The sequence below is a fragment of the Rhynchophorus ferrugineus genome, unplaced genomic scaffold (assembly GCF_030347505.1).
Source record: "Rhynchophorus ferrugineus isolate W39M unplaced genomic scaffold, kcgeb_rfMv2 rfM8, whole genome shotgun sequence".
Classification (NCBI taxonomy): Eukaryota; Metazoa; Arthropoda; class Insecta; order Coleoptera; family Curculionidae; genus Rhynchophorus; species Rhynchophorus ferrugineus.
The window spans coordinates 33820628-33846768 of NW_027472587.1; the positions used below are offsets into that span (position 1 = coordinate 33820628).

At 33.4% G+C, this 26141-nt stretch overlaps 2 protein-coding genes across 6 annotated transcripts in view; one reads left to right on the forward strand and one right to left on the reverse strand.

The window, feature by feature from the left end:
* Positions 1-16282, reverse strand: LOC143201121 (retinoblastoma-like protein 1). 4 transcript variants are annotated; one of them, XM_076411975.1, is made up of 17 exons: positions 15858-15925; positions 15303-15801; positions 15019-15155; positions 14752-14967; positions 14222-14694; positions 14132-14164; positions 9519-9562; positions 9311-9465; positions 9057-9252; positions 8797-9000; positions 8597-8744; positions 8414-8542; positions 6996-7111; positions 3882-4167; positions 3721-3830; positions 3509-3664; positions 1-1227 (listed from the first exon to the last, which is right to left on the reverse strand). In XM_076411975.1, the coding sequence occupies exons 2-17, from the start codon at positions 15438-15440 to the stop codon at positions 1069-1071; spliced, it is 2700 nt and encodes an 899-aa protein (XP_076268090.1). In that variant the 5' UTR covers positions 15441-15801; positions 15858-15925; the 3' UTR covers positions 1-1068. The 4 variants fall into 4 exon arrangements, with proteins under 4 accessions (XP_076268090.1, XP_076268088.1, XP_076268089.1 ...); XM_076411973.1 differs by having other exon boundaries at positions 6996-7156; XM_076411974.1 differs by having other exon boundaries at positions 15303-16282.
* The window catches only part of LOC143201123 (neuronal acetylcholine receptor subunit beta-3), a 16245-nt gene continuing 6359 nt past the window's right edge, over positions 16256-26141 (forward strand). The window contains exons 1-8 of one of the 2 annotated variants that reach the window (XM_076411976.1): positions 16256-16470; positions 16564-16728; positions 18791-18958; positions 19015-19178; positions 19238-19378; positions 19772-19816; positions 25172-25278; positions 25353-25575. In XM_076411976.1, the coding sequence (XP_076268091.1) occupies positions 16395-16470; positions 16564-16728; positions 18791-18958; positions 19015-19178; positions 19238-19378; positions 19772-19816; positions 25172-25278; positions 25353-25575 (1089 nt within the window). In that variant the 5' untranslated portion in view covers positions 16256-16394. The remainder of the gene's footprint in view (positions 16471-16563; positions 16729-18790; positions 18959-19014; positions 19179-19237; positions 19379-19771; positions 19817-25171; positions 25279-25352; positions 25576-26141) is intronic. The other variant, XM_076411977.1, reaches the window with a different exon arrangement.

Genomic DNA, 26141 nt, shown 5'->3' on the forward strand with positions numbered 1-26141 from the left:
TTATATTTTTACACTTTATCAAGTAAAATTTCCTAATAGTTAAAATAACAATGAAACATACTAATTACACACAATTAAACGTTTTAATGTACATGAAACAGCTAATTAAAATTTTGACCAATCCCCACCTGTTAGTTGGGTTTTGGGGGCTTCATAAATAAATTATTTAAAATTATAACATGCTGCTGATTAGAAGTGATAGAGAGTGTGTGGTCCGGAAAACCAGATTCATTTTATAAGCAGCTCCCATTAAAATAATTCTTGATCATATTGCAAGTTAATAAATAGAAAGGTATCAATTTAAAATAACAAAAACAAAAAAGAGGAGAAATAAAAAGGAATTCATATACAGAAAGTACTAAAAAGGAAAACAAATTCTCAAATTAATTCTACTACAAATCTCATATCTCAATATATACAAATATACGATATCATAAGGCAGCTAGTACTCCCACGGTACGTTTGGATTGAGAGATTTATGTAATGTACACTTAATTTAAACCGTCTAATTTCGATTACTACACCACTGGAGTCAGTTGATTTGTAGCGATTTCCGAGAATATAAAATAAAGTAATAAATATTTTTAATGGAAATAAGATTATTGAAATGTTTCGACGGTACAGTCTTGTCAATAAAACAACATAATTATATAATAATTAATCTACGGTCCTTCCAATAAAACAGCCAATGCACATCACAGATCAAATCGAATATACTGCCAAACGCAATTTGTAAGAATGTAAAATTCATTTTACTCATTTTATGAACAGTATATTTCCTTCTCATTTTACCCAAAATTTACAAGAGTCAGAATGTTGTCTATCTACAAATATCTACAAATTCTTTAAAACATTACTTTAAACGCGGCAACATTGCAACGAACCGACGTCATACATTTTGATGACGTGCATTGGATGTTTTATTGAATAGACTCCATATAATGTTGACTCAATCCAAAAACACCTAAATAAGATTGGACCTTTGAATAGATTCAAACCACTTAAAAATTAACTTATACAATGTTAACATACTCCAGAGTGATGTTAACCTTGTGTAGACGTAATTTTTTACTCCGTATTTTGTCTTAGTCTGTCTTCGACTAACGACTGAATCTTTCTGTTGCATATTTTTTTGGAGGCTGGCTGACTTTCTGTATCCTCTTCAGTGAGCAACCTTTTCCCCTGTACGCCGTTGTTGTTGATAGCCCTATTGATATTCTTTAAATCCTAAAATTACAAAAACCATAATTAATGATAATTCAGACGACGATAGCGCTAAATAGTGGCTATTTCTGGAGAATCCCAACCGTATTCGGTAAACTTCGGTTCGAGTTTCTGTCCGATTATACTCCGATATTTTGGATTCAACCCTGGAGTCGGTAGGTGCTCTGTTTTGTGAGGTTAAGAATAGTTTATACTTTATTTGTTCTCGTACTGTTCATATTTTGATTATAAATGGTAGACAGTAATGGATAAATCATCGATTTGTGAATATCGTCAAAAAGCTATTACAACACTTTTAATCTGAATAAACATCCAGGTGCGTATCCGTTAAATTTTTATTTTAATTTTGTAAATTGGATTCAATTATATACCGAATTATTTATATTTTAGGCATAGTGGACCCTGCGAAAGTATAAGTATAGATAAATATGACTCGATGCCCTTCATGTGAGTATATCTCATTAGAATCAAAGCTCGTTGATTATATAGTCAATTCATAGTGTTAAAGTTGAACACGAAATACAAGTTTGGCTAGCTTGAAGATTTATAAGTTTCCTATATTGGTATAAACATTACTATTTTTAAATTTGAGAGTAATCGATAAAAAATTCATAAGAGTGTATCAAAAAGTAAGAGGTGAATGTTATTAAAATCAGATAAAAAAATAATTGTAGCTAAACTAGCTGCTAAAATTCTAATGGATGCTATATTGGATGAAACACGGGCTAATTTAAGTAGTGGCAATTTGAAAAAACTAGATTTATTGGCTCATAAAGATCTATATAATATTCAGCAAGCAAATTAACTGAGTTCAAAACATAAAAGTGGCGCTACGAGTGTTGAAGCATGGGTAAATGAGGTCAAAAATATAAAATGTGTGTTATATATCCCACAGTCTTAGTTCCTGAGTACCTACCCCACTTTAAATAAAGAACGATTAAGTTTTGTACTGTTCTTCATGCTAGAAACAAAAGGATCTCAACAAGTGGCCAGCCAAGGCTCTAATTAAGGATTCGCTTGCGAAGCCTACATACACGTTTTGAAGATAACATGTTAAAGAATAAAGTGTTTCATATTGACACTTAGTAAATATAAAGGAAATGTTTAATTGTGGTTTATATAATTTATTTTGTTAGAAATAGGTCTGAAAAAAAAAAGATACATTGTACATCAGACGGCTGAATAATATGGCCACAGAGGAGATAATTAATATTAACTGCTTTGCAGATATGGCAAATGCATTATGAAAAATTTATTAAACATAATTTTATGATGAAAAATGTACATAGTAACAAAACAGAATAAAGGAAACAAGAATTAAATACAAAAAGGTAAATATGTTCCCTAATTAAAATGAAATACATTACTTGGACGTACAATTATTAATTATGAGGATTAACTTTCCAGGGGATAAGATAGATGGTTAAAGAGAGTTCTATGTAAATATAATAAAACAACTCTAACCTATAAACTATTGTTGTCGTTTAATTAACTGCAATTTAAGTCCTTCAATAAATATGCATTAGATACAAACCAAAAATATAATATTAGATAAATTATATTATATATTGTTGTTTCATTATTTAATTTATGTTAGATAAAGCTGTTGGTATAAATCGAAGCTAAAATAAAGGAAAATGGGTAAAATGTTAACGTTCAATGTGGCAACATTGCACCGTTTTGATGTCATAAATTGGAGATGACGTAAATTTAGTACTATTTCGGATATATAACCAAAACGTAGTCTATTTAAAGTTTTTATTTTATTTAAGATGTTATTAGTTTCAGAATCAGACGATATTTTCCTTCTCATTTTATTCTAGTAAAAAAGAGACACAATGCTGTCCGATTAGTTTGAACACGTAAATGATTGAGCCTGTCGAAGTCGCCCGGTTGTCAGGTGTGTGCAAAATAATTGAAAACAATAGTGATGAGGTTATAACTCTAACGTATAAACTGTAGCGGGTGTATAATTAACTGTAGTTTTTAGATGTACTATAATGTTAAAATTAATTAAATTTGATAACATTCTTGTTCAATTATTTTATTTAGATTAGAATTTTGTTGTATGTCAAAGCCAAACTGAACTAAAACTCGTTGACGCGGCAACACTGCGACATGCCACAAAGTTAGATGACGTATGTATAAAATAACTTTGAACAGACTATATACTACAAAAAAAACCTTGATAAAAAGACACTTATTGCCCGCTGTCGTCGACAGTTAACAGTCGACCTGTTGAATCAATAATGGTAATGAATATTTCAAAAAAATTATCACTTACTTTCGATGGACTGCGGCTAAAGTAGTAGTTGTAAATAGCCTCCGAAGGACTATTTGTTATTTCCAGTGGTTTAATGAACACGTTATCGATAACCGCCTGTGATGGGGAGACCGAATTTCTTATCTTAGCCAGTAAAGGACTTAAGATGATGTTGCTCTAAAACATTCATAAGACATAAATCGTGAACAAGACATTAAAATAATTCTGCTTACCCTTGAATTACTATTTGGCTGCAACCTGACCACATATGACTGCAATACTTTAACATACACAGAGTTGTAAAAATTAATCAGATCACCCCTTTCCTCTGATATTGTCTCTCCTTTAAAAAAAGGTATTAAAAGAAGAAAAAACAACGTGTAAATTTGTTTACCATCGATCCTTCGTTCAATGAAAACATCCCTGTACACCGAACTAGAAGCTTGAGGCTGATACCTGTAGTATTTCATGATGGAGGCAAAAGTGATGTTAACATTGCACGCTTTGCAAATCACGTATATCGCGCACATTAATAATTGATCCAAATGTCTATCTTTTATTAGGTCGGTTTCCCGTATGGAGTACTCAAATATCGTCCAGATTTTTCGTTTCAATTCGAAATTGACGAAATCTAAATGCGAATACAGTTCTTCGAGTCGTAGACTGGCTAGGTAATAAAACTGAAAAATAGAGAAAACAAATTAATGGCAGCGTAACGATCTGACTTAAATGCGATATGACCGGCGTGACGTCACTATTTTAGACATTGCTGGGCAAAACTATTTTCTTTTAATAAATATTGGGAGCCTTGCGGCTTCGAACCACGGTCCTCGGTAATAAATTTACAGACTTAGGGTGTAGGCCGCTCAGACAAATATCGACATTTTCTAAATATTGTAAAAAGTAGTGATGTTTTTTAAAAAAAAATTCTGAATAAATATCGAATGATATCGACTTATCGGTGAAGAAATATTGATATATAGATATTTTTTCGACATCTCTACTTTAAACTATCCAATGAGACTATTCCCGGGCCTATTGACCAGAGTAACGTGTATTACGAACTGTTGAAATCTGGTAAAACAGTGGATAGTGATCGCTAACGACATTAAACCATACAGTGATTGAAAAACGTCCAGAATAGACCCAAAGACACGGCAAAGTGATTTTACAGTACGGTAATAGACCGTCTCATAAATCAAAACCGGTCAAGGAAGCGTTGAAAAAACTTGGATGAAACATACTACCGCACCCACCGTACTATCTCCAGACTTTGCCCCGTCCGACTATCAACTTTACGCACCAAAGGGTCACACTCTTGCAGAGATTGTTGACATTAAAGAAAGTAATGAGTTTGGTGGAATTTGAAATTGGACTCCCTATAACCGACTGAAAAACGACTAGGGGAAATAAAAATTAACTAAACTGTCTTCCATACACATTTTTAGTAGGTAAAAAATCAGAGAGACTGGCTGAGAAGTTTTGATGCATCCGTCAAATAGCCCGAACCTTGTCCCGTTCGACTGCTATTTGTTTCGGCCTCTGTAAAATTCCCTTAATGGTATGAAGCTGTGGCTGCAGCTATGGAATTGTTCTAATATTAACATGAAAACATTGTAATTACTCTATTCTCAACCCATTAAATATGTACTAATAGATATTAAAACTCAGAAACTTTTCACAGATTTTATAGACTGACTGGGTAGCAATTTCTAATTAAACTCCTATTTGTAGGACGCAACTTATCTCCTAATTTGGAAAAATATAATTAATTTCTATCAGATAACATAAATATTATCTTTATGATGGGTTGTCCGATAAGTAAGTACCATCTATTTGTCACATGTTTGTACAAATAAAAATTCTGCGTCCTTTAATTTTTGTAATTTAAAAATACTATAATAATTAATAATAAGCAAACATCGTCATCAAATGAAATATTTCTTACAGCAATTAATCATTCAAGGCGCGAACCCACTTACTGGCTCACCGACTGTAATAAGGCCATACCAGATACTGTGCCAGACCTACTGGATTTTTACATTTGGAAAAGCATCTCATCAAATGAAATAAAAATAAAGAGCTTGTGCGAATTACCATCTGATTATGCTCCAGTATTGTTAACACTGAGTGCGACAAACAAAGAATCCTAATATTACTAAGAAATTTACTAATTGGGCCACGTTTAGACTTAAAATATAGGAACAAATCAGTTTAAATGTAAGATTCAAAAGTATAGACAATCTTCAACATCAAGAGAGAAATGGGAATATGAGGTAGAATGCCTCCTTGAAATTAGGGAATCGACAAAAGAAAGACGAAAAGCCAGAAGAGTATGGCACAAAACCAAAAATACTGTAGACAAAACAATATTTAATTAAATTTTAACCAAAGAGATCAAAAGATTGAAGAATACAAAAAGTTGTTTCCAAACATATGTAAACGAATTAAGCCCAGAAACAGACAAATATTACTCGCTATGGAAAGCAACTCGGATATTTAAAAGACCAATTATTAGAGACCTATTAAAAATGATGGGTTCGACGCAACGATGTCAAAGCAGTTATTCGCAGAACATTTAGATAAGGTATTCCAAACTAATGATATAGAACCTAGGATAAATACAAATCCTGTTTATCATCCCGATGTAGCTGTAAATCCGATTTCTCCGACGAAAGTTGCCACAGAAATTGACAACAACCCCAATCCTTAAAAGGCTCCTGGAATTGATGATATTTCACCTGAGCTGCCACGAAAAGCAATCAACTTGTTGACATGCCTGTTTGAGACTGAAGCATATTACGGGATGTCTTAAAGTTGCTCGAAAAATTATAATTAAAAAACTGACAAATCGGCAAAACAAGTTGGATTTTACAGGCTTATTTCGCTCATACCTGCGGTATCAAAATTATTTGATAAACTACTGTTAAAACGTATTAAACCATTTATAAGAACACCAGATTTCGGTGATCTGATGAATATAGCCTCGGTTTCTAAGTTGAGCGTGCATTAATGTGGATAAAGGGATGATCCTGAATCAAAACAAGGGGCTATGAGAGTAGCACAAAAACCCCGCTCTTCAGTTTCGTGCTTAGAAATATTCCATGAAAAAGAAGCTTGTTAGTGTATTACCACCAAGCATGTAAAAAATAATAAACTCTATTTGTTATTGTAACCTCTCGGACTAACTGATTAAAAAATACAAGGAAAAGATGTCGGTCTTACGGTAGAAAAAAATTAATTTCCATAATTTTCCTCAAATAAAGAAGTAATAGTTGCATTTCGAAAAATCACACGGACTGTACTGAAGAGTTGTATTCCCGGCTTTATTTCTGTGAAGTTATCAAACATCCTAGCCTTTTCCATTAAGTGTCGCAATAAAAATACATTAGTTCATTCAATAAACCAGATCATGTGGTATCTTAATCTATAAGACTGTAAGGACAAACTTAAAATAATATTTGCCAGCAGTGTACTTATATCCTTTAAATTTCAGAAGGTAATTTACCTTTCTATAGATAATAGCTATGCTGCCTGTACGTTTAGGTTTGACTGTAGCAGGGGACTGGTCCGGTTGTAATCCTGGACTTCCTCCTCTATTATTACCATTCCTTTTATCGGAATCTGTAAGTTGTATTAATTTAATATTCTTGTCTTTTCCTAGTATAACTGAAATATTTTAAAATTAATTATCAACGAGTATCACAATGAATTTGCATGAACATATTTAATAATACATAGGTTCATTTACTTAGGACCATAGGTTTATAGTTATATGTTTCTATTCGAGCATTCACGCAGTAAAAAATTGGGATTGCTAACGATCCAAAAAAATAAAAATTTTCATTTGCCTCTAAGAATTTATTTGAGTTTTCAAACTTCATATTAAATCTCAAATCAAGATTCATTCAAGATAAAATTAATGTAAACAATAACGAAATTTAAAAAATTAAAATCACACAACCCCATATGGTATTAAGATATTTTAAAGTTAATTATTTCTGTCTTGGAATTATTAATAATTGGTTATCGACTGTAAAATTTCGATACGTATATACAAAAATGTTAAAATTAATGTTTGATATAAACGTCAAAATTACTTAATGGAATTTGTTAATATATATTCACTACGAAATGTGTTCATTTTTTCGCGTTTAAAATTCCCAAAGAAAATAAATATTCCCTTGATTTAATATTACACAAAAATATATAAAACAAACATACCGAACGCTTGGTTTCGTTTGAGACTCTCACAAAAATCTAAATTCTAATTACCCATCCTAATAGTGCAAATATTATGTACATATGACAAAAAAGCAAAAAAACAATTGGCTATGTTGATAGCGCCCCCTACTTAAACCGTATTTGAACGCAATCTGTCATTTAGTACATGAATTTGCTGGTTCATTTCAACTGTTTCGCGATTTTTTGCAACGGATAAAATCATTGAACAATTTGTATTAGTTTGTTCGACAAACGGAATTTCGTGTGTGATGTCCCTGAAAATGCTGCTTACAAAGTAAATTAGTGAACTTTATCAAAAACAGATAAAAGGCTATACGGTGGCTTCAAAAATGGCCGAGATAATATTTTCAAGCGAAGTAAAGAAAATGATTACTGAAAATTTTGTGGAAAAGGACATTATTTATGAAAAAAAACCTGTTAAGATTTTTGTTGATGTTTTGGCAATTGGATTATTCATTGGTATAAGTGTATTAATCAGGAAGGAGCGTATTTAGGCAAATAGTAAAAATGCTTCGTTTTCGACCCATTCCTCATACTTCTTTTGATAAAATGTATATTGTTTACTTGAGATATGTGTTCTGTATGACACATATTTGAATAACTCACCATAGTACCTCAAGAAATCACCCAGTAAACGAACCTATTGATTATTTCTAGTTACTAATTTGTTGAATTACTTACTGGCATGGGCATGCTTTGGAATATGTTGGACGGACGACTGGCCTGGAGATGGGAATAAGTTCTTACAAATCTGGGGCGAAGGTGATTGGAAAACATCATTTGCTGATGGACTTGCTGGGCACTGGATATCTAAATATTGTAACGTTAATATAGACAAAATTGTTAAATAACTTATAGACTTACTTTGTTTTTCTGTTGCATCAGTATAAAGCAGTTGTCCAGGTAATGCCACATCTTCATTTTTAGGTATAGGTTGGCCAGATCTTTCTATAGCTAACCAGATGGGGCTGTCCGATTTCCATGCCAACGACTCTATTATAGTTTCTTCTATCTAATTGAAAATCAAGGTAATTCCTACATAAAATAATTATATTTGTACTTACCCATTTTAAGTGTTTTATTAGCTCTCTAAATAAATTGTCTTTGCACCTAACAATCAGCTCGATGACCTTTACAAACTGCACTGATTCTATCTGTAGTGCATCAATAATCCAAGGAAATTTCTTTGGGAAATTATAACAATAGAGAACAATTTCAGCACAACATGCCAGTACCCCCTGGTAAAATATCTCTTTATCTACAACAGCCTAAATAGGGGGATATATAAATGATTTATGGAGAAAAAAGTTTATCTATTACTTACAGAAATATCTATTGAAATCTTCTGTTCTTTTTCAAAAATGAACTCTATGTATTTGTAGAATAAAGTGATTGCAATATTTAATTTACTCTGGGCGTCATCATTTGAGGAGTTTATTATTGTATATTCCCCTATGAACCTTTCACTGATCGTTGAAATAACACTTTCAATGGTCTCGGTTGGGTCTTTTCCACAGGACCTGAACATGCAATTATCTTAATTTATCGATTAATTGTTAATCAAAGACAAATACTTACTCAAATATTCTTTTCAGACTATCACTAGGTGCTGCTGTCCTATTATTTACAAGAGCATGCAATCTCGACATCTTTTCAGCGACCGAGGTGCTGGAAACGACATTTTCTCTAGGACCTAAATATTTCCGACAAGTAAGGGGTGTCCCTGGAGTTAGCTGCAAACATAAATGATGAAAAGGTGAAGGAGATAGGGAATTACGCAACTTACAGGGTCCGCATTGTTTCTTGGCGATTCAATAATAGATGTGTCATCTGAAATATTAAATTACAATAAATAATTGAAAATTATGTAAAACACACTAATAAAAAAATACTTACTTCCTTTCTAGTTTCAGTAGTTCAGTTCCAACCTTCGTAGGGTGAAGACGTATTTTCAATACGGTCCAAGCTATAAAAAGATACCGTTCTTTAAAAAAACCCAGTATTTTATTACGGTTATTTAATTGAGTGTTAAAAACCCATAACAGATGCGGCTATCCGTCTCTCAGTGGACCTAAAGTGTAGTGAATACGTGTTTACGTGACCAGACAAAAGGACTGCATCTCATTTTTATTAGTGTTTAAAATTATTTCATCTTATTTTACAACACTCCTTTTGAAATTCATTTATAGTATTTATAGTAAAAAACTAGTGCTAAAATAACGTAAGTGAAAAATGAAGTGCGTGAAATAAACAATGTCTTTATTTTATTTTTTTTTATCCTCTGGAAGTAAATTAAATAAAATATTAAAATATTAAAAAATGGCAAAATATAGCGATTCAACCAAATCACCTGCACACTTTGATATAAGATTAGAACAAACAGCAATAACGCAAACTCCACCATCAGAATGGACTACAGTCATTAACAAAAAACGATTGAGAAGTCCAGAAGAAGAAATCGCGAGGAAACAAACAAGAATCAGTGACTATTGGTTGCAGAAACCGATAGAGACAAAAAACAGTTTTAGCAACCTGTCGGAAGAAATTGAAGAGAACATACAACCAAGCCCTGAAAAAGTTGTTCCCAAACCACCACCAATAACAGTCTATAAGGTAGGAATAATAAAAAACATCCATGACTTATTGAAAACCATTACTACGAACTACACAATTAAAACAGTGAGCTATGAAACAATTAAAATCCAATTGTTCGAAGCGGATCACTTTAAAGTTCTTATAAAAGAATTAGATGAAAGAAACACCCAATACCATACATTCAGGCCAAAATCCGAGAGAACATTTAAATTCGTATTAAAAGGATTACATCACGGGACGGACTTTAACACCATCAAGGTAGCACTAGCTGAAAAAGGCCACGAGGTCGTAAATATTCACAATATACGACATCACACGACAAAAAAACCTCTGCCTATGTTTTATATAGACATAAAACCTAATGGAAATAATAAGGCGGTGTATGAAATCACCAAACTGGAAAATAATATTATTAAATGCGAACCACCACATATAAAAAGAATTATACCACAATGCACAAGGTGTCAAGCACACGGGCACACAAAGACTTACTGTCGCAAATCATATAGATGCGTAAAATGTGCAGGAGAACATAAGACAGGAGATTGTACTCGTAAAGTTCGCGATGAAAAAGTGAAATGTGTTAACTGTAACGGAAATCATCCAGCAAACTACAAGGGTTGCGCAGTTCACAAGCAACTACAGCAGAAACTCTATCCTGCCTTAAGGGAAAAAAGGCATCAACAAAAACAATCCACTACTACCAATCTACCACTACCTACCGGAACAAGTCAACCAGACATAACTTATGCCCAAATAGTTGAAAATGGTTCAGCACAAAAACGAGAGACAATATCTCAACCTACTGAAACTAGCAACATCTCAAGATTAGAAAATATGATGGCCAAACTAATGGATCAAATGAGTACGATGCTTGGTCTACTCACAACCGTCGTAAGCAAACTTGCCTAATGCCTGAAACCAATAGTTACAAAATCGCCGTCTGGAATGCCAATGGGCTCCAACAACACGCCAGGGAACTAAAAATGTTCGTAAATGAACAAAATATTGACATTATGATGGTTTCCGAAACACACTTTACGGACAAGAATTATCTGAAAGTTCCTAAATATAAGCTTTATCATACAAATCACCCTTATGATAAAGCACATGGAGGTACAGCCATAATAATTCGAGATGATATAAAGCATTTCGAAAAAGAAAAATTCCGCAAAGACTACCTGCAAGCCACCAGTATAACCATAGAGGAAGCCCATGGACCATTAACAATTTCTGCGATTTATTGCCCACCCAAACATAACAACAAGACAGAACAATTTCAAGAATTCTTCAGTACGCTAGGTAATAGATTTATAGCAGGAGGAGATTATAATGCAAAACATTTAATGTGGGGTTCAAGAATAATAACCTCAAAAGGTAGAGAACTGCTCAAAGCCATAAGGAAAGATAACTTACAACATATCTCTACTGGTGAACCAACATATTGGCCTTCAGACAGAAATAAAAAACCAGATACAATAGATTTCTGTATTACAAAAAATATTGATCCAAAAAAGTGTCAGGCAGAATCATGTTTCGACCTGTCTTCTGATCATTCACCAATAATAGTAACAATTTCTTCAAAAATTACCATCAAAGATAAACCCCCTTCTCTGTGCAATAATAGAACTAACTGGCCCTCATTTAGAGAAAACTTAGACCAAAATATCTCTCTAAACTTACCGTTACAAACTGAAATGGATATAGAAATAGCAGCAATAAATCTTACAAAAAATATACAGGAGGCAGCATATTCCGCGACTCCCAACAGTGAAACATTTCCAAGAAAAAATACACATATATCATGTACAATACAGAAAAAGATAGCAGAAAAAAGAAAGTTACGACGAAATTGGCAACAGCAAAGGACTGAAGAGAATAAAAGAAAATTTAATAGGGCCATAAAAGAGCTGAGAGATCTAATTCAAATTGAACAAAACCAAGGCATTCAAGAATACCTAGAAAACTTGACATCAACTGAGGCTACAGACTATTCGTTGTGGAAAGCAACAAAAAAGCTTAGGAGATCCCAGCAGCATAATCCACCTATTAAAACAAGCGAAAATAATTGGGCGAGAAGCAATAAAGAGAAGGCCGACGTTTTCTCAAAACACTTAAAAAATGTTTTTAAACCTTTCCAGTCTCAGCTACATAAAGATGACGAAAATAAAATTACTAGCTTTCTAGATTCGCCATTTCAAATGGATTTACCGCACGAGAAATTAACGGTCAAAAAAGTTAAACATACAATAATGAGAGAGATTAATATTAAAAAAGCTCCTGGTTATGACTTAATTACTGGCAAAATTTTAAAAGAATTATCAGAAAAGGCTATAAAACTATTAACATATATATTTAATGCTATGCTACGAATTAATTACTTCCCTAGTATCTGGAAAGTAGCTAAAATATTAATGATACTTAAACCAGGAAAAATACCAGAAGATGTGACCTCCTACCGACCTATAAGTTTATTACCAATAATCTCGAAAGTTTTCGAGAAATTATACATAAAAAAACTAAACTATATAATAGAAAAAAGAAAAATTATTCCAGAACATCAGTTTGGCTTTCGCAATAAGCATGGGACTATAGAACAAGTGCATAGACTTGTAAACCAAATAAACGCTGACCTAAATGCCAAAAGATATTGTTCGGCTGCTTTCCTAGACATATCTCAGGCTTTTGACAAAGTATGGCATACGGGCTTGCAGGTTAAACTAAAGAAACTTCTCCCTCATCCGGACTATCAGCTACTGAAATCGTATCTCACTGACAGACATTTTATTGTAAATCAAGGCGATGAACATACCGAATTAAATCCCATATATTCAGGAGTTCCGCAAGGTAGTGTACTGGGTCCAGTACTGTATCTTCTGTATACGGCTGATCTGCCCACCACAAAAATAACTACTGTGGCAACATATGCAGATGATACAGCAATCTTAGCATCCCATGAAGATCCAGTCACAGCATCAATAAACCTACAAACCCACCTGGAGCAAATACAATTATGGTTGAAGACATGGCGCATTAAAGCCAATGAATCAAAATCCACGCATATAACGTTTACCCTGCGTAGAAGAACATGTCCACCAGTAAATATCAATCATCGTCAACTCCCCCAAGCAGAGCATGTTAAATATCTTGGTATGCATTTAGATCGACGCCTAACCTGGAAGAAGCACATACTCTCTAAACGGAAACAACTGGGACTAAAATTATATCAAATGTATTGGCTCATTGGGCGCAAATCCAAGTTATCATTAGATAACAAGGTATTGCTGTATGAGTCTATACTCAAGCCCATTTGGACATATGGAATTCAACTATGGGGTACCGCTAGCAAATCTAATATATCCATCATTCAACGGTTCCAAAATAAGGTGTTGCGTGCCATTGTTGATGCTCCGTACTATATTTCAAATAAAGTGATACAACGCGATATTCCTCTAGAACCTATAACGAGTGTAATTCAACGTGTTTGTGTGAAGTACTTCGAAAGAGTGTCAGTGCATCCCAATGTACTCGCTAATCAGCTAAATATGCGACGTGATAGTGAAGTGCGTAGACTAAAACTTTTAACACCACCTGATCTGATTACTGGACATATGTAGAGTTTAGAATAAGCATTAGAATAAGACTAATTAATTAAGATAATATTTTATACAGAAGATTGCTTAATGAAGTGATTTTCTACATGCCATGTATATATAATATAAACAGAAGAAATACTTATTGCCAATAGGGCAGATTGTGGACTCACGAAGAGTAATAAAAAAAAAAAAAAAAAAAAAAAAAAACTTCCTTTCTCTAACAGTACCCTTTTGTGTTCAGCTAAAGAAAATAAAACAATAAATTATCTCGCACTTCATGTTTATCTATTTTTCATACCTAAAAATATTTTTTCATCAATTTCTCCATGGCTTAAAACATACGTATCGTAAACATTAGTGACATTTCTAAAGTTCTGGTCGAAATTTTCATAACTTAATATACCAAGATGATTTTTGTCAGCAATTATGGAATTATCTTCAACAAATTTGCTAATAAGTGGTCCAAATACATATACTTTCATGTGCAAAGCTTCTTTGATCATAGTATCGTTTTTACAAAAATGCTCAACTAAGCATGGTACCCTTAAATCACTGTTGGAATTGTATGGCAAATATTCTTCAGCATATGCTGTGTTTAATAATTCTTTTCTATTTGCCGCAATAACGTTTTGAAAAGCTAAATCTATACAGCAATAAAGTAGGTGATATGATTTTATCAACTCTATGCTACAAGATGGTTCTTGTGTTTTTAGCACAATGAATAAATTCCATATAAATTCAAAAATCTTATGTGGGGTACAAGGTATTGACCTAAAAGTAAGTCATCAAGTTATTTGATGTTGTAGTGTATCAGAAGTGTTTACATACCTGTTTTTACGGTTTCGGTGCTTATTAGCTTCCATATCAGTATTATTGGGTGCAGGTGATACAAATATCTCTGTAAACATTCTTGAACTAAACGTTTTAAATACGTTATAAGTAATACTAAATTTTGTTCTTAAATTAATAACTTTTTCAGTAAATTCATCCGGTAACTGTGCCATTTTTGCCCATGTTGTTATGTTGTCAAAAAATTGTGAAAAACTAAAATTAGTATTATTGAGATATATAATAGTTTATTAATTTTTCTTTTACCTTAAATTGCTATGCCTTAAAAGAGTTGTTAGGTTGAGACCCACTCCACGAACTACACTACTAGTATCAACTGTAGATGTTTCTACATTTCGGGAAGCAGCATAAATAGAACATCCAATCCAATTGAGCTTTTCACCCTTTAAAATAAAAAAAAATATGTGTTATGCAGTATAGACTACCGCTAAAATTACATCTGTATGAAAACAAGAATCAGTTCTAGTTTCACAGGAGCTTTACCAACAACAAAATCATATTTATTTGTTACAAAAGTATCAAAAACTTACCTCCAATCCAAAGTTTTTGTGGATACTTTGAAATGTCTCCCATGATGCTGTAATTATATTGCTATCTAGATTTAATTTACCACATAAATCTAGGTGGATCTTATAGAGTTTATCCTCTGTCGTGCTTGAAAGTACCATGGTTTGTAAGTTGATGTATCGCTTTTTCCTAGAGAAAGATTGAAGACTGAAAGAATTGCACTGAAACGCCCTCCTGTCTACGCCTACAAAAGGCGGGAGATTGCACCTGTTATTTTCGCCATTCTGGATGTTTTTCCGACAGAAATGGCGCGAAAATACACTATTTCAACACTATTTATAGACCTACTTCGGGATTTATTTATAAAAATTCGCGGGCTTATTTTTTTCCGATGTATTCTTTTTTCCTTTATATCCTTTCTGTCATAACATAACCTTATTTCAGAACGAAACTACAACGTAGACTAGACATCACATCTCACGCTATTCTTATTATTATGGAACAAATATAAATGCTTCCTCACTTGAAAAAACTTTATATCACACACAGATTAAAATTAATGCCACAAACCATTTTACCGCCAAAAACTTAACCTACTGCTCTGGCGAATTGACATCATCAAGGTTGCCACGTTTCGTTCCTTCGTTCTTTTACGAATAACGCTATTGTTTCCTTTCGTGTCAGGTGACACGTTATTTTATTTGTATATGTACAAATATTTATCATTTATGTTGCTCTTTACAGCTTATTATATGTAATGCCAATAAATTAAAATTAATATTAAAACTACTTTTATATATAATTCCTAAATATATAACAGATCAGACATTGGATAATTTGATCGTGTGTGTAAATATTTAGTGTTTTAGTTTTAGTGCTCCTTGGCTACTACTATAATATCTTATTATTGACATTTTAAATTTACTTACATTACGTTTTTCTTTAATACAAGCTTTTGCATTTTAAATTATTAAATACAAAGTATAATAACGCATTTACAATCAGTGATAACAGAAACTTTTCTGACAGGAAACGGAATTAGATAAATACATATATAAAGATACGTATCAAGTTCATTTAGCATAAGAATATATTTCATTAAACATTAATTTGCAATGATTCGCCTTTTATGTCTCATATTTGCGATAGTGACATTAAGTGACGGGGTGTTTTACAAATCCAATTCAACAGGTAAAAATGGATTACATTTCATAGCAACTTTTTTTCATATTTAAATATATAATAACGTATTTTTATATTTAACTTCAAATGGTTATTTTTTAGATTTAACAAAGTGCACCTCTATATCGTACTCAAGGACTGGTTCTAAATATAAGGAATTTCATCCAATATCCTTTAAAAATGACGTAAAAAATGGCTCTCTAATATTTGATTTTCATTTTGCCGTTTTAGCTTCTAGTGACGCGCATATTTTATTAACACAGACAGGTTGGTATTATTTATCCCATGTTGCATTAAAATCATAGTATACTAATTCTTGTACACTGATATTTTGTTGCAAGTTTTATTTTAAATCATGCAATATTTAAAAATATTAATTCCTACTTACTTAGTCATAAATATGGTCTACTTAGATGTATTACTCTTATAGTTTATTAACCTGATCTTCCAGATATGATTTGAAGTGTTATAACTAGACATTTTACTGCTGGCCATAATCTGTATATATCGATAATCGAGATAATCTATAAAAATCGATATCAGTCATAGCGATTTAAACAATATCTTTTAAATATTTCAGGGAGCATATATAACCCGTGCAATAAAACAACCAACGCTCGTCATCAGAATTTATGACGTCAGCGCGTCGCTATATGGCTGCATCAATTTTTGACTTTTTATTTTGACTTTGACATAACAAAAAACTAATATTTTCACTTTGCAGACATACTACCAACCTAAATCGAATTTTAGAGCCTGATTCGGTTACATGTTTCGAAGAATCAGACAGCACTCTATATCTTTTTATCTATTATATTTACATGTTACAAATTAGAACTGGCAATGTATTCGACGTCGTTTATAATAGGTATGTCGAACAATATCGGTATTAGTAGCCCAATATTTTTCGATAGTTTTTTCAAAGAAGTATTGATAGTTGTTAATGAGAATATCGAACTTTTAGTTGCCAGGTAAAATATCGATATTAAATATCTATTTATTGAAGGGAAGTATCGAAGTTTTAGGCCCCCGGACATCAAGTGAATTTTCCGTGGTTTGGTATCGATATTTTATGCTTATCGATATATCGTTATTTTTTAGTGTATATCGTAAGATTGTTTTTTTTTCTTGGGGGCTGATACACTTAACCTATGACGCGACTATGACTTGATTGTTTATTTTTCCAACAAAACATTAAATTACAGCATGTCTAACTTTGTTGTATGATAATGAGAGTTTTGACGGAAACGTCAACGAGTTTGTTGAATATTAGGGTTTTCTTTAAATTAAAATACATCAACAATTATTCAGAGTTAGTAGAGTTTATATGTTTTCTGATATATAAGGCTTAAATAGTTCAGCCTAAGCGCGAGCGTATAGCTTATGAAATTAAAATTTGTACGAAATAAAAATGAAAAATTGGGATTTTTCTGATATTGTATCTCTTTTATAACCACCAACTCGGTATCAAAATTATGTTTTGTTATATATAATGTATAATATAGACATAATGCATTGTTAAAACAGTTGGGTATATTATATTTTTGTGAATTAAATTTGCTTTAATATATTTTTTAGAACGTGTGGAAAGTGGAAAAATTCTATGCGTATGAGAGATAGATAGAAAGAGAGAGAGAGAGAGAGAGAACACAGAGAGACGAACACATCTGTCAGTTAATTGACAAATATAGTTATTATATTTTTATACAGAATCATACTTTCGTCAGATTTTAGACAGCTAAAAGAATATGTAATGGGTGCTTGCATGTATTTTGATCGGCAATATCTATTGGTCAAAATGTGAACTGTCAATATAAACAACCTAATCTATATGGCGAATCTGGCGTTTTTGACAATTTTCTACATAAAAGAACAGAATTTTTGACATTCGTTACTTCTACTGTTGTTGGATTCTGTTGTAAGAAAGACGTATTTCTCTGAAAGACGTATTAGATGGAAAGACGCATTATTGGAAATAGAACAGTAACAGTGAGTGGCAGATGCAAAATAAAAGATGCGCTGTTGCTACCCGAATGGAGATGTTTTGCCACGTTCAGCGGACTCACCAGACATTGTGCCTTCTGATTATCACTTGTTAAGTCTTGTCAAAGAAGACTATACCGTTGCGAAACGCTGAAAAACTGCTAGTAACCTCGTTCTTTTGATACGATATCGCTATATTGTCAAAATGATAACTAAAAGTTGAAAATGAAGAAACGTAATTTGTTTGTTCTTCTCAATGAAAGCCTCTTTAATGCGAAAAACTGATCAGGACACATGCGAGCACTTATCAGAAGACAAGAAGTACCAAGTGTTTTTTGTGTTACAGAAAATGTTACAAAACAAGATCCAGCATACGAAATCGTCATCGGAGCCGGAGGAAATACCTTCTCAGACATCAGAAGGATGCAAAAATCTGATGTGAAGGCATCGGTTAATATCAAGGGATTATTGTCGGCTTTAGATCCGCGGTTCTTTTGGATTCATTTTACGAAAAGTACCACACCGCGCTCGTAATTATAACGATATATTAATACTGTTTTTTTGTTCTAGTTGGTACTCAAGGTTTATTGGAAATCGGAAGAGAAGGGAACAGCACTTCTTTCATATCGTGGCTAGATCCCAAGCCGTTGTCCATAAATTTCATCAGTTTTAGTACGTGGACCGCCATAGAGGCAAAGTGGTACTTCGACTGCGACCGATCAGGCAACGAAGAAGTATTCAAAATCAACACCAGAATATAATATTTTATTTATAATGTTTTTTGTTCAAACAGGAAATTGAGAAAAGACTAACGACGTTGGAGAAACTGAGAAGAAACCTGTTATCTCAGTACGATCCGATGGTACGTCCCGTCGAGAAACCCGACGATGAAATTAAAGTGTTGGTAACATTGAAATTAGATAGTTTAAAAATGGTACGTATAGTCCATCCAATAAAACAGTCGATGTACGTCATAGGCGACGTCGAATATATTGCCAGATGCAGTTTGTAAAAATGTAAAATTAATTATTCACTCGGATCGGATTTTTCCTTCTAGTTTTACCCTAGTTAAAAAGAGGCAGAATGCCCTCCGATGCGTCGGATCATGTAACCGAATCAGCCTATATAATTCGAAATGTCTACAAAATTATTGCATTAGTGTTAACAATCAGAGGTTAGAAACCGGCAAACGTCGTAAACCAAAGTTAACGTGGCAACATTGCGAAGTGACGACGTCTTAAATTTTGACGTACATTGGCTGTTTTATTGGATAGAGTATAGTTTTGTTATCGTTTATAGTAAGTTTTCTTATATTCATTCGTTTTAGGATGAAAGGAACTTTGTTTTAAATGTTAGAGGTACCTTTAAGTTTGTAAGTATAACTTGTATTATTTTTTAATTAGACTGTGATTTATTGGGGAAAAGTAGTTTTGTTTTTTTGTTCGTGGTTTTTTGACTCAAAAAGCAAATGGCACGTCTATTAATAGGTTAATTGAAAAGTCCCCGGCCTACCATAGTAAAACACATTTTTTTGGCAAAATTAGTTTTTTTATTCAACATAATCCCCTTGAAGAGTGATACACTAGTTATAGAGACCCTTCAACTTTTCGATACCATTTTTGAAGTACGATTTGTCCTTTGCTTCAAAATAGGCCTCAGTTTAGGCGATTACCTTTTCATTCGACGAAAATTTCTTCCCAGCGAGCATTCTTTTGAGATCTGATAAAAGGAAATAATCGCTGAGAGCCAGATTTGGAGAATACGGTGGATGAGGTAGTAATTCAAAGCCCAATTCATGGATTTTTGCCTTCGTTTTCACTGACTTGTGACACTGTGCATTGTCTTGGTGCAGCGGCACTTTCTTTTTCTTTTCAACGCTATGTAATAGTCGCTGTTGATGGTCCTTCCTTTTTCCATTCGCATCCCAAAATACAGACGCTATAACTTTGACAGCCCACTGTTTTTAGTCAAAAGTGAAGTCGCGCGGCACCCACTTTGCACAGAGCTTTCTTATACCCTAATTTCGTGAATAATATGATGTACAAGTTCAGCTGATATCTTTAGAGTGTCTGCTATTTCATTCAATTTTAATTTACGGTCATTCAAAATCAATTTGTTGATTTTTTAAATATTTTCGTCGGTAACAACCTCTTTTGGGCGTTCACCGTTTTCGGTGCTCATTTCACCACGTCTAAACTTAGCATACTAATCCTTGATGGTTGATTTTCCTGGGGTAGTGTCCGGAAATTCGGAGTCAAGCCAAGTTTTTGCTTCAACTGTATTTTTTCCTTCAAAAAGCAATATTTTATCAACACGCGAAATTCATTTTTAATTCATTATTAGTTATTGGGTTTATACAATACAATATACAATTTATATTTGGACTAGTGCGGTTGGAAATTATTCGGTAAGCCTTCAGCAGATTAGCGAGTTTTGATATTTTTGATCGATCTAAGTTATTAACTTATTAACCCAAAGAGAACAACCAGCCTTTTGATCGTCTGTTAAGTTATTTAGGAAGTTCAGAGAGTACGTACCCAGTTTATTTAGCTTGTTTTTCTATTTAATTTCTTGCTACGAACACTCAAATTTGTCTTGAGTAGTTTATCCCTGGTGTTGCGTTTTTCAACGTGCCATTTTGCCATCCATAATATTTTGACACTTTTGTGGTAAAACCCATAAAATTCCGTCACTGTAGTCTGCGTGTTGAAACCAGCCTTTTCTACACCACCAAGAAAGTTTAACAGAGATTGAAAAAAGTGGTAGTTGGACAGGGCAAGGCCTGGACTATAGGGTGGATGTATCAAATCGTACGAGACAATCTATGTCAATTTTTAACCAGTCACTGACGACATGTTTAGTGTTATTGTGTTATGAATCGCTTTAGTTGTTGACAGTAGAGAGTTGAGTTAACTATTTAGCCAGGTTCGAGACAAAATTAATGGCTTGACCAGCTCATAACGAACAATTTCTTTCTACTTCTACCTAACACGTGTCATCACCTTCTTTGGTGTGAATGATGATTTTGCACCTTTTGTGAAGCGTCAACCACGAGCTTGTTCATACATACTTATCCTACGCTAATTACTTTTGGTCTCCGGTAATCATTTTTTTTTAAATAATGGCGTGTTAGCATCGATTCATAATCATCACAATCCATCGGAAATTCAAATTTCACACTGGGGCTGATCTAAACACTCATCACCATGAATACTATTAATAGAAACATGTCATTTTAAAGCCATCTATTAAAAAAAGCAAAACTACTTTTTCTCCAATGTGATTTTAAATATATTTTGGATTATTCTTTATCATATTTTGTACAATTTCTCACTTTTCAATTTCAATACACGGCGGACTTCTCAATTTTTTAAAAATATATTTTAAAGTCTCCTTTTACCAACTATGGGTTTATCTGGACTGGACTTACAGTTTAACGTGGGCCAGCCACGGTCCAAACCACGGTCCTCAGCATTAAACCTGACGACTGGCGAGTGATCAACTTTAGAAATCATCCCAAAAGACATCCGGTCTTACCCAGCCTGGTTACTGGCGTGACTGGGATCATTTTCCTTGTCGCATTTCTTTTTCCAGTCTTGCCTAGGAAAATCACAAATTTTAAACAATCACAAACATAAATTTACTTAATTTAAACATAATTACGCGACTATCGTAACAGTAGGAGGTCCGTCCTATCGCCTTTACCACTGCTCCACCAAGCCGGCAGACTCCTCAATTGTTCTTTTATAATTTTTTTATGTTGTTCCCTGAGCGTCATCGTGGAAAAGCCCATGATACAACGAAATAGGGAAACATTTTCCGACTTTCCAGTTAGACGAGTGAAAACCCATAGAAAGCGAAATGATATTAAAAGAATATAATGTTATGTTTTCGTTTTTTTTTAATATTCGATTGAGTTTACCGAATTGAAGGTGATTAACGTTGAAAAAGAAAACATTTTTTACTTGATATGCTTAGTACAAACTTAATTTACAAATTAATTTACTACTATTGTTCTGTTGTACTTGCATCGATAAACAAATATGAGTGTGAGGTGAATAAGTCAGTATGTATTTATCAAGTAAAATAAAATTAGACTACTTTTGCTAAAATTAAGAGTAACACTTATATATACTATAGAAGTTCGTGTGGTTTGGTTCGTCTCAAACTTTTGCGCCCTATATGATAATTAAAATCTGTAATATTAATTGCTGTGAATAATTATTACCAGTTATGCGTGTTTAACATTAAACCCCTTTAATATAATATACATTATAACCACTAATTTCTTTATTATTGTTGTGTTATTATTTACATTGGTGGGTAGGATATTTATTATGTTTATTTCAGCGCCGATTTTTTTTTAAATACTATCTTATAATATGAAATAAGGTTGCGAAATCACAGCAACGTGGAAGCAACACCGCTACTGGAAAACAAACCACATGAACTGTTTAGTGTATAAGTGCATTTTTAACTTTAGCTTAAGTACTTTAGTTTTATTTTAATATGGGAAATACACAAAAGGCAGACAAAATATTCGCTAAGCCGATTAATATTTAACAGGTGAATTGAAAAGTCCCCGGCCTGACACATAGATGGCGCTACTATAATTAAATCCATACGTTTTTTAGTTAGTTTTAGTTTTTTAGTTTTTTAGTTGAGGGTTACTCAAACGATGCATGTATAAATTTGACAGCTGTCGGATCATTAGTTTGTGAATTATAGCATTTTGAGTGAAGCGCGAGCTCACTTTTGACCAAAAACAACGACGAGTTGATGATTCGGAGCAGTGTTTGAAGATGATCAAGCGTAATAAACCCGAGTTTTTGCGTCGACACGTGACAATGGATGAAACATGGCTCTGTCATTTCACTCCAAAGTCCAATCGACAGTCATCTGAGTGGACTGCACACAATGAACTCGCTCCAAAGCGTTGGAAAACGCAACAGTCGGCTGGCAAAGTTATGGCATCTGTATTTTGGGATCCGTATGGAATAATTTTCATTGACTACCTTAAAAAAGGATGTACCATCAACAGCGACTATTACATAGCGTTATTGGACCGTTCGAAGGACGAAATTGCCGAAAAACAGCCACATCTGAAGAAAAAGAAAGTGCTGCTTCACCAAGGTAATTCACCGTGTCACAAGTCAATGAAAACGATGTCAAAAGTCCATGAATTGGGCTTCAAATTGCTTCCTCATCCACGGTATTCGCCAGATCTGGGTCCCAGCGATATTTCTTGTTCTCAGATCTCAACAGAATGCTCGCTGGGAAAAAATTTTCATGTATCAAGGTCCTTGGATACCAACAACAACGTTTAGATGAAATGAAGATGCTTACATTTTATTTATTACTTAATGGAAATGGGTTAAGATAATACAACTGTCGGTTGTTCTTGCTTTTATTATATTCCTCCGCACACCAGGTGCGAGAGGATATTACTAGGGGTTGGTGAGGTTACAAGTACGTTTATTTAGGCTCTCATTCTATGTATGTATATTTTATGAATAATTAGCAACCTTCGTATTTCGATTAAATCGCAGATATTTAGAGAATTTTAGAATGTATTGTCAATAAATGGGTTCCAAGTAGTTTAGCGGCATTTTAATTAAACAAGCACAAATTCTCAAATGCTAAAAATTATAGTGGCCAAGCTACAGAAGCGTACTTGATAATTCTCTATGAGGATGGTGTGTATGGAGGAAGGGTGTAGTTTGATCTAGGGTCAAGATTTTGCGTACTTGAATTTATCAAACTTATCGCCAACTTATCGTCAACTTTATGATCAGTAGCTGCGACTGATTGTTGGCACTACCCGCCCCGGCTTCGCACGGGTGCAATGCTGATACTAAATTAAATACACTACAGAAAAAATATGAACGTTGTATATAAAAACATAGCGGCCCGCTCCGACTTTGCACGGGCATAAAATATATATGCCTATGTCACTCAATGAAAACATGATTAAAATCGATCCAGTATTTTTGGTTCATTCATTACTGCCCTTGGCCTGCACGCATTAAATTTAGGGTAAAACAATTCCTCTTCCCCTATACTTACTATGAAGATTTCCTGCTATCTTTGGAATATCTAAATTCATACAATTTTTATTACATTACACATTTTTAAACGCAAATTTTAAATTTGTAATATCTCCGAAAATATTTGTTTAATTTACATGCTGTAAGGAACCATATTGATCTATATTAATTGCACACTGTATTTAAGGTACTTAATTCGATAAGGATTAATGCCGTATTGCTTAAAATAGCTTCGTAAATAAGCCATTTTCTCACGTAAAAAGTAAACAATAAAAATGGTTAATGTGGGTTATCCCTAAAAGATAAACATATACCATCGCGGACTTTTTTGCAGACCTTTTTATGGTGTACAATACTGTAGTACATTAATTTGATCTAACTCGTAGGGTTAGGCAGCGTTTTTGCTAATTGCTAAATAAGCCTAAAAAAATAGGTTAATTTACGACATCACGTTAGAAACCTCTAAAATTAGCAATGTTGCCTTAGTATATTATGCATGTATGATACATATAAACCTTCCTCTTGAATCACTCTATCTATTGAAAAAACTACCGCATCAAAATCCGTTGCGTAGTTTTAAAGATTTAAGCGCACATAGGGATATACGGACAGAAAAGGCGACTTTGTTTTATACTATGTAGTGAAGCTTCTATGTTTTTAAAGACACTTATTATTTTTAGACTTGGAATGATGCGAAACTAAAATGGTCACCTCAACAGTACGGCGATATTAAAAATTTGCATATATTTAGGAGAGAAATATGGCGTCCAGAATTGTATTGCTTAAGGTAATATACGTTTATTTCCATTTTTTTTTGTTATACTGAACATGAGCGGGTTGAAGAACCGGTTTTCATTTCAGTGCCACTGCTAATTCGGCTAGTATTTTTGACGATTCGATGATGATCGTGAATAACCGAGGAGAGGTGACGTGGAACACTCATTTTGAGGTCGACGTGTTCTGCGACGCTATGGATTTGAGGAAATGGCCTCAAGGAAACTATGAGTGTTCGATATTGTTATCTAGTGTGGAAAACTCGTTCGCTACTTTACTGAAGCTGAACGCAAAAGAAAGCTCTATGAAGGTAAGTTAGGTTTTTATTTTAAATAAATATTTAATCATAATATCGTTTCTTTCCCCATATCGGTCCACATAAATGTTATATTATGTACAACGGTATTTGATATAGTATTCGGTGAGTTCTTCTATTGGGTAAGAGTACTCATAGTCAATGTTATACTGAGCAGTTCAAAGTTGCTCCATTGGTCTAAATAATGCTTCAGTATTTAAAAGCACCTCCAAAGAAATATCGGACGATCTATTATAGTGTAGGCCTGAAGCCTGTAATTAACAACTAATTGTGGAAATTAATAATTATTCATTTTTGGCGATCATTGCGGACGAAACAACTGATGCTGCTGCAAAATCTCAATGGCTAGTTATTTTTATATAGGTTCGTGACGACTTCTTTTCGGCATCCATTGCGTTCACTCTCTTCGGTGTTCATTTCACCATGTCTAAACTTAGCATACCAATCCTTGATGGTTGATTTCCCTGGGGCAGTGTCCGGAAACGCGGCATCAAGCCAAGTTTTTGCTTCAACTGTATTTTCGCCCTTCAAGAGGCAATATTTTATCAACACGCGAAATT

Bases quoted from the DNA above. Each gene is read 5' to 3' on its own strand.
- LOC143201121 (XM_076411972.1), bottom strand. From the start codon at position 15,440: ATGGTACTTTCAAGCACGACAGAGGATAAACTCTATAAGATCCACCTA. The intron at 4,168-6,995 runs GTAAATTACCTT...TCTATTTTTCAG, and splicing joins TAGCTATTATCTATAGAAAG to TTTTATTACCTAGCCAGTCT. The intron at 1,228-3,508 runs GTAAGTGATAAT...TTGTAATTTTAG, and splicing joins TTAGCCGCAGTCCATCGAAA to GATTTAAAGAATATCAATAG.